Below are 8,720 nucleotides of genomic sequence, written 5' to 3' on the forward strand. Positions count from 1 at the left end.
CAGGAAAGGCAGGTGAGCCCAGCACAACTGCAATTGCCCTGCAGCTCCCTTGGAGAGGGAGGGGACTTCGTACAAGGGAGGCCGAAGGCCACAGATGCCCCTGCAATTCGGGGGCGATGGGCAGCTACAGTTCCCCCCACTGCGTAAAAGGGGAACAAGAGTGACCCACTAGCAGGACTGTTGTGGAGGCAAAGCAAACCCAGAGGGCCAAACCATTGCAAGGGGTGGGGGACACATTCAGAGCAGAGAGGGATGCAGCCACCCCATTATGCCTGCAAGGGCCGGCCGGCCCCTAACGACCGGCCCCTTCAGGCTCTCCTTGCAAACGCAGCAGCAAGTCCATGGAGGGAGGGCAGATATTCATGGGGTGCGGCTTTTTGAGCAGCCTGTCCTGCCCCTTCCACTCGCTCGGAGCCTGGGGTCACACTCTGGATCCAAATTCAGACTGAGAGGAACCAGCCTGCAAATGTCCCACATGTGACGTGCTGAAGGGAGGACAGCGAGCGGTGGCAGTGCAGAAGCGACTCGGGGAAGCGTCCCGTGACAAAGTGTCCCACGGCAGGCACAGCAGCTGCCGCCCGGCCTACGCCTGCTTAGGGCCATCTGCCGCCTGCGGTCCGGGAGGGACCATGGGAGCGGAAAAGCCTGAGCTCCAGCCGGACGGCGTCTTCCCCTCTCCCGAGCGTTTCCTTACGTTTCAGGCCTTGGAGCAGGAAGGGAGCCCTGGCCTAGGAGCAACGTGAAGGCGAGGGTTGCTGGAAGCAGAAGGGGCCTTGCCGTGCCATTACTGATGGGGCCTGTGTGCATCGACGCAAGCGACGCCTCAGCTCGAAGTTCAAGGCCTTTATTAAAGCGGCTGGTGTGGGACACAGAGGCGCACGGGACACGTACGGAGACAACGCGAGGGTGGTACAAACCACCCTCTTGCGGTGGGCACGATCCGCCCACACGTCCTCCAGGCAGGGCGTCATCCTCGCTTGGGCGCACTTTTAACTTGTGGCCAGAGGGTGCTTTTCTCACACCCTCTGTCAAACCAAGCTCCAATTCTAATCCACACAACAGCAAGAATTCTAGACAAGGCAACCCCAGATCAATTCATGCAAATGCAAGGGACGTGGTGGGTTTCGTGGGCGTGAGGCGAGGCTCTCCCCTTCCACTCAAACGGCCCCTCAACCTCAACCCAGTTTGGCCCTCGCTGGGCTTTTGACCATGGCAACACTGGCTTCGGCCTAGCGGCCTCTGTGCACAAGCATCATGGCGAAAGCTTCGATTTCAAGGCCTCCGGTGCCAGCCAAGGGCTCCTCCGAAAACAGGACACTGCTGGGGTGTGGGCATGCGTGTGCCATCCTTTCAGCAGGGGGCCGGCTCTTCCGGGGGCCCAGCAATCCCCGGCGGAGGGACGAGCCCGGCCACCACCTGATCCTGCCGCCAGAGATGCTCTGCCAGCCCGTTCAGGAGGTGGGCGATGTCGGACAGTCCAGCACGGCCATCCAGGCTCTGTCCATCGCTCATCCGTGGCGCATTGACACTCTTCGCCCGCAGAACGGGCAAGCTCCAGGCGTGGCGGAAAGCCGCCACGTCGTGCTCCGTCACATCTGTGTGGGCAAACTGGTCAAACCTGGAGGGGACTGGTCAAGGAGCCTGGAGGCAAAGAGGAGCCCAGCCCGTCCCTTTCCCCCTCTGGCGCCTTCTTCCAGAGCCGCTGCCCACTGCTGCCCCGAGGGCCAAATGACCCTGTGCCCACCATTGCTGGACGGGCAGCCGAGTTACGCCCATTGCTGGACACTACAGGCTACTCCATCTGTTGCAGCTCTAAGGTGCCACAAAATTCTTTATTGGCGTTGCTTATTATTGTAAATAAAAACATGGGTGGGGGAGTAGTAAATTAAAACGAAAGCCTTCTTTTGCCATAGATCAGGGCCAAAGTACACATGACAAACATGTTTATTTTTTTAAGCCTGTTTAAACCGGCCATTTCTAATTTGAAGAAATAGCAGCCAGAGAGCCCCAATCCAGCTCTTGTTCCTCATGCAGAATAATCAAAGCAGTTCAGGATGATCGCTGAGGGGAGTGGGGGACAAGATCCCCCCCCCCCAAAGAGCACATTCAAAAATAACCACAAGGCACCCATGTTTTTGCCACTTTCAAAAGTCTAAAAAGCATCCCAAAAGTGCTTTGCCTGCTTTCAAACGGGCTTTTATTACTTCTTTTCTGGTGGAATTTGTTTACGTGGAACCTCTGATAAATATGTTATTACTCTGCTGTGCCTGGTCAGTTTTTTAGGATGCTCTTGTTATTTTGACTGCTGCTTGTTGTGTTTTTAAGTTCATTGCAAATTATATTTTTGTCTGTAAGCTTCACCGAGTTCCATTTTATCATGGAAAGGCAAGGGTGAAACTAGTGAAACAAAGAAATTAATAGATCCAAGGGCCACTGGGCATGTGCAGAATATAATCTCCTCCTGATGGGAAGCACCTTAAAAAACCTGTTTTGTGAGTTCTGGTGGGAAGAGCATTCACACACGCAGGAGGCCAAAAGGATACTTGGTGCCAATCACCATTCTGACGGCGTTCTTGGCTCCGTCCGTGACGCGAGAGATTAGATTCGGCAGGCCCTCGAAGGACGCGCGGTCCGTGAAGGAGAACAGGAGGAGGAAGCCATCCACTTTCTCCGTGCAGGCCTGCAGGGAGGACGAATGAGAAGGATCCCTGAACGGAAAGCCGCCTCGCTTTGAAATGGAAAATCGTTCCAGAGCGCCCGGCTGGCCTGTCCGCTGCTCCCCACCGGATGCTGCTCTGAACACTGGAAGACTCCAGGCCCAGCCCTCTGCAGGCTGCCCCCCGCCCCCCCCCCCCCCCCGGGGCCCTCCGCACTGCGCTGACCGGCAGAATGTGATCAAACTTCTTGAGGACGGCTTCTCCGCAGTCCCAGAAGGAGAACTTGAAGAAGAGGGCCCTGCCACTCTCTCGAAGCCTCGCTGGCCAATACACAGTTGTCGTCTGGATCCCTAGAACAGAATGCTTTCGGCTAGAACGGAATCACGGGCACCTTGGCTTCCAGCATCAGAAACGTTATGCCTGCAGTCCTCATGATTCCAGAGATAGACTGGCCATCGTGAAGTTCAACAGGGAGCGGTTGATGCATTGGTCTCAACAGGCATGAGACCCAACGGAGATAAAATGCCAATCCCCCTCATGCGACTTAAACTAGTGCAAGACAACGCAACTTCCAAGACATGGCAGGACTGCCTTACTTTACTGATTATAGGTCAGCTGCTCCAGGAGCCGTTTTGGCCAGAGAGCAGGAGAAAAGGGCTTTAAATAAAGGGATAAACTTCCTGAATTTCACAGAACGCTTCATCAGGCAACATGTCTGTTGAAGAGTGCAGTGAAACCCCAAAGTTTGCATGTCACCGCCCAATTAAATATATCACTTTACCACATGTATTTCAGAATTCAGGGAAGATTTCTTTGGCCTCCTTGCCAATCTGCTGCCCCTCTTCCACTCTAGTCACTCACTCACACACCCTCAATCCCATCCTACTGCCACAAGACCCTTTCCGAAAGGAAATGACACATTGTCCTGTCCAAGGTCAACAGGCAGGCAGTGCCCCCCCCCCGCCCCGCAGACACACATTCCCTTTGAAAGGGGTTGCAGAGGTCTTCAGAGGCAGCGGCACACGCACACACATGTGGGAGTCACCTGTTGTCTCGTGATGCACCCACGGCACCTCCAGTCCCGCCAGCTTGGCCACCAGGGCCGTCTTCCCCACGCCGCTCTTCCCCGACACGAAGATCTTGTAGCTCACCACGTCGGCTGCCGCTTGCGGGGGCAGCACCGGCCTCTCAACCAGCCCTGCCAAGGACCCACAAGCCCCGCGAGTGAGCGGCCGGCTACCCTCCGGACACAGCAGCCTGCACCATCGGGGCTTGGCTCAAAAGCGTCACGGGAAAACCCAGCTTCCGTGCCAGGGCTCAGCTCACAAAATATGTGAAATGATATAAGAAGGATGTGCCTCTGAGCACATGCAAAGGGCCTTTCTCCTTGTTAATACCGGCTCAACACATGTAGAAAACCCACTGAGAACCCAGAGTTCTCTCCTTTTCGGAATTAATGGGGCAATTCCCACCCTTCTGGATTCTCAGCTCTTTCATTCAGTTTTTACTCTAAATGTTTGTTTCCTATGATAGTAAGCAGCCTTGAGCGCCATATTCTTGGTGGGATGGCAAGAACACGAATAGATAAACGTCTGGGCTAGTTCGTTCACGCCTGGGCCGAACAACTACTTGGAGTGCTTCCCCTCCCCCGGAGTCAGTGCACCGGGAGTCCTGCTGGGCAGACCCAGCACCCGGCTGGGTGGTGGGCCAGCCAGCGGGGGAGTCCCAGGCCTCTTCAGCCCACACCTCTGCCCCCTCCTTTAATGTGGGGCTGGGAGCGGTCTCGGTCTCTCTCTCTCACCGAAGGATTTGCGCTTGTTCCGCCGCAGGAGAGTGGCGAAGTGCTCCTTGCCCTCCTGGGTCTTGTGCCAGTCCGAGACGACCACGGTTCCGGGGGCCACGATCATGGCTGCGTGCCTTGCTGCTGCTGCTGCTACAAAGGGAGGCAAAGCATGTGAGGAGTGTCTGGAGGCTGGAGGGGGAGAGGCTGAAGGGACCAGAAGCCCACCCCGCCTCGCCTCGCCTCGCCACCCCACCCCACCCCGGGCAAAAGGGAGAGAAGGGCAGCACTAGAGAAGGCCACGCCGGCGGGGCTGAGCAAAGGGGCCCAGGAATGAGGCTCCTTGTAAATGGGACAAGTAAAAAGAAACGGGACGAGGCGCCAGTTTGTTCCCAGTCAGCGGAGAAGGCGGCCGAGAGAAGCTCAATGTGCTTGTGGGGGACCCGATCTTCCCAGGCGGTAGAGACGCTGGGGATCGCATGGGAGAGCACTCTGCACATGCTCAGAGGCGCCCTCTCCGGGAAGGGGGGGAGGGTGGCGGTGCCTGCGCTTCCAGATCCCTCCCTCCCGCTAGCCATCTGCCCCGTAACTCCTTCGGACCTTGCAACTCCGCGAGGCCCCGACTCAAGCGGCAGGTCGACTCCCAGCTGGCGCCGCCCGGGCAAACACTTCCGCCCTGCTTGCGTCTGGCGTCAGTACGTAAGCGCACCCTCTGGTTGGTGCCTGCCTGCCTGCCTGCCTGCGCCCACCAACCCTTCCCCACAGAGCTATGAATGGGACGAGGGGCGCGTCCCTCTCGACTATCTGTTTAGGTCTCGCGCTTCCGCCAGGGGGCGGCATAGAGATCGATGGGGCGGGGCTGCCGTGGGGCCCCTCTGGAGGTCTCCCCCCCCCCCATTCCTGGGGGAAGGAGGACCTGGCAGGTGCCAGAAGTTCTTCAGCTGGAGGCTGCAGTCTGGGACTACCCCGCAAGGCTGTTGTTGGGGGGACCTCATTGCCCCAGCAGGGCCATGGCGCTGAAGAACATGCACAGAATGCCTTTCCTTCATGGCAGGAAGCAGCATTTTCTGTTAAAAAGAAAGGTACTCGATGTGAGGGCAGCTTGCCACTGAGCATGTGCAGAGTGTGAACATGGTGCGTGCCCTGGCATGACCAGAGGGCTTAGGCCCAGAGCTTTCCCCAGCGGAGGCCAAGGCCCCCTCCTGGGGCTACGTGGGATGAAGGGGACCAGGTTTTGGGAAGCTGCTGTCCCCAGCCTAGGCCGGCAGCTCTAGGCCGGCAGCTCCATCCTACGCCCGGTGCCAGAGGCCAATTTCGCACCCATCACTCTGTCGAATGCGATAACATTGACGATGCTTTGGAGCAGGTGCAACATGTGTTAGATTGTAGGGCCTTGGGGGCAGGGACCTGCCTTCTCACGCTTTGTAAAGGGCCCTGCACAGCTATGAGGGGCGCCTCATAGCTACGGAAGGGCAGAGGTCTGCCCTGCCTTGCCCTGCGCCTGTGACGAGTCGAAGCGGCCTCCAGGCGAACCTGTAGAAAGGAAAGTTTGTCAACCGGAAGACAACTGGGGTTCCAGACCCACCCCAAAGACCAATGCAGGCTCTCGTCATCTATTTATTTTTCCACTAATAAAAGGAGGCTGCGGAATTGGCCTGGCCTGGCCATCCTTTTATGTACGCACACACAGAGACGCGCACACCAGAACAGCAAACAGATCCATTTTGCATTTCTTTTTATTTGTTAAATTGCTAAAAATTCATCAGGTAGTGGGATTAACATTAACAACCCAAAAAGGGGGGTGGGGAGAGAAGGAAATTCACACAGACCTCTTTTCATGTTTTTGTTTTTAAATATCAAGGACACTCACTTTTCCATTCCTATACTTGGATGAGTCTAAAATGATGGGTGGGCTGGGATCCATCTTGGACACACCTGAGTCATGTTTTTGGGGAGGGGGGGAGACACCTCACTCACAGCGCCGGCACACACAGGGCTTGTGCGTCATGATATGGATCCGGCTTAGCGCATGGGGGGGGGGAAGTGAGCTGGGTGTTTCTGCAAGAAGAGAAACATGGCTCCGTGGGGCTGAGGAGGAGCAGGAGGGGTCTGTGAGGGGGAGAGGGGTGTCAAATGTGCAACCGACACAGACCATGCCTTCTGCAAACACAAATGGATGGGCAGAGGGGAGGGGGTGGACATCTGTCTGTCTCCCGCCTCCCTCCACCCATCCTGCAGGTAGAGAGATCACAAATGAAGTCATGGCAGCGCAAAAAACAGCTAGCATGCGCAGAAGTCACAAACACTGAACAGAAGGGGCTTTACTTTGCTGGCGTGTTGCTGGGAAGGACATCCTGTGAACCTGCTCGTGGGGTGGGCGGCCTTGGACTCCAAGCTACACTCTGTATGACCGTCCACCGTGCACATATCGGGTGCATGGGGGTGGGCTGCATGGACGCAGGCCCTGCGTCCATGCAGGGTTGGACTCGCCAGAAACGGCCGCTCTACTCCTTACTTCCAGGACATTAAAACATAAATAAAAAAGTTTCCTCTCTGGAACATTCCCCCATGGAAGGGGGAGAGGCATTTCAGGAAGGAAGAGGGCTCGCTGCATGGATAGGGGGAAATGATGCCAGTCTGTTTTGGGATTGCAGGGGAAGGAAGAGCCAAATGCCTGGAAGGCATTCTCGGATTATTGCAGGGACTTCTTGGGAAGCCTCAAAATGCTGCTGGAATTGGTGGCAGCAATTCAGAAAGCTCCATGTATGTCCAACACCGAGGAAGGTTTTGGCAGGAGCTCCTGAGGTTGGGGTGGGACAGCCCCCCTTTTTGCTAAGAGACAATAAGGCTTGGCAGGATTTGAACAGACTGCTGCAGTGGGAAAAACAGGCCTCAGGGAGGCAGTTTCAGAGTCTGTGGGAGCCCTGGAGATGCCGGGGCCGCTGCATGCAGAACAGAGGCTCCAGAACTGAACTTGGGGTCTGCAGCACGCTTGGCGTGAAGAATGGGTGTAAAGGCGCAGGAGAAGCCACTTCTGGGTGTCACAGGCCACTGGGTGTGCCTAGAGGCCATTCTCATGCAGGGCTCAGGGAGGGAGCCAGACAGCTGATTTGCAAAGGGCTCCCCTTCACACACAACAGCAGCAACCCAGCCAGACTCTCAAGGAAGTCGGCAACCGGCCGCACACAAGTCCCCTTCTTCCTCCTGCTCTTCAGTAGCCTGTAGGGTTTTTGTCCCTCCCCCCCATCTTTTCTCGGGTTGCCTAAAGTGGCTGCTAGCAGCCCTGCGGGGCTCCGGGACCCTGGTATAAGGGGCTGCCAAGAACTCTGCCCCACAAGCTCTAAGGCCTGTGCCCATCCAGTCCCTGCTGCCAAACCCTTGCACGCAGAGGTGGCAGGTGACTGAGGGGTGGGGACATGCACAGGAGACCTGTGGTGACAGTCGTTCCCCCCCCCCCCAGAAGAGATCAATGAGACAATGGGGGGGAGGCAGGGGCTGGGGGAGCCAACGCAGCTGTTAGGTGCGGCATCAGGGCAGCGGAGCTGCGCAGTTCCCAACAGCCAGGCCTTTGCTTATAAGACAACCCTTGAGAACCAATTCTGAAGCAAAGGCATTTTCAGAGCATAATGAGCACAGGAGAAAAACGAGGCCCTGAGGAATGGGGTGCATGTGCGGAGCCTCGAACCCTTAGGGAATTCACCCAAGACTGGCTTGCTAAGCAACTGCCCCTCCTCCCCCCAGCCACCCTGTTTGGAGGACCAGCCCTGGCCCCAAGGAGTCCCGGGGCACCAAAGGAGGCGTTCCCTGTGGCAGATGTTTTCGTGGGCCAGAGTCCACTTTGCCAGGGCCGACCTGGGTCTGGCACACAAGAGCATCTGCACAGGACGAGTCCCATCCTGAAGGCACCACAAGAGCTGCAGATGGATTCACAGAGCCCCTCCAGCACCACCGTGGAATTTGTCACTAGGAAAGGTCCCTGTCGCTGGTGGGGCAGGACGATGGCACCCCCCCCACCTCCTTGAACGGGGGAATGGAAGAGGGCAATGCACCCCAATGAGGGCGGTTGTGCGCCCCCGGCAACCTTCCGCTTGCTGGCGATCGATGCCACAGACAGCCCTCCACAGACCACCAAGGAGGTGGGCATGAGGCCGTTCAGCAGCCGGCGCTGCCGCCGCCGCCGCCGGTCTCGTGGGTCAGCTCCCCCTCTGGAAAGGGAGCTGGAGCTCCAAGGGCTGCGGTCATGCAGGGAACGGGAGGGAGGGAGGGAGGGAGGGACGCAGCAG

At 57.3% G+C, this 8,720-nt stretch overlaps 1 protein-coding gene across 1 annotated transcript; it reads right to left on the reverse strand.

Moving 5' to 3' along the window:
- Positions 1-833: 833 nt before the first annotated feature.
- On the reverse strand, positions 834-5,100 carry CPLANE2 (ciliogenesis and planar polarity effector complex subunit 2). The gene is made up of 6 exons (XM_063145114.1): positions 5,038-5,100; positions 4,459-4,590; positions 3,703-3,855; positions 2,883-3,007; positions 2,544-2,680; positions 834-1,618 (listed from the first exon to the last, which is right to left on the reverse strand). The coding sequence occupies exons 2-6, from the start codon at positions 4,562-4,564 to the stop codon at positions 1,351-1,353; spliced, it is 789 nt and encodes a 262-aa protein (XP_063001184.1). The 5' UTR covers positions 4,565-4,590; positions 5,038-5,100; the 3' UTR covers positions 834-1,350.
- Positions 5,101-8,720: the final 3,620 nt, after the last annotated feature.

The sequence above is a fragment of the Elgaria multicarinata genome, chromosome 20, assembly GCF_023053635.1.
Source record: "Elgaria multicarinata webbii isolate HBS135686 ecotype San Diego chromosome 20, rElgMul1.1.pri, whole genome shotgun sequence".
In the NCBI taxonomy this organism is placed as follows: domain Eukaryota; kingdom Metazoa; phylum Chordata; class Lepidosauria; order Squamata; family Anguidae; genus Elgaria; species Elgaria multicarinata.

Coding starts and splice junctions, on each gene's coding strand:
- CPLANE2 (XM_063145114.1), bottom strand. CDS start 4,564: ATGATCGTGGCCCCCGGAACCGTGGTCGTCTCGGACTGGCACAAGACC. Junction 3,856..4,458: donor GAACAAGCGCAAATCCTTCG/GTGAGAGAGAGA, acceptor GGTCCTTGGCAG/GGCTGGTTGAGAGGCCGGTG. Junction 1,619..2,543: donor AGAATGGTGATTGGCACCAA/GTATCCTTTTGG, acceptor AGTCCCCTCCAG/GTTTGACCAGTTTGCCCACA.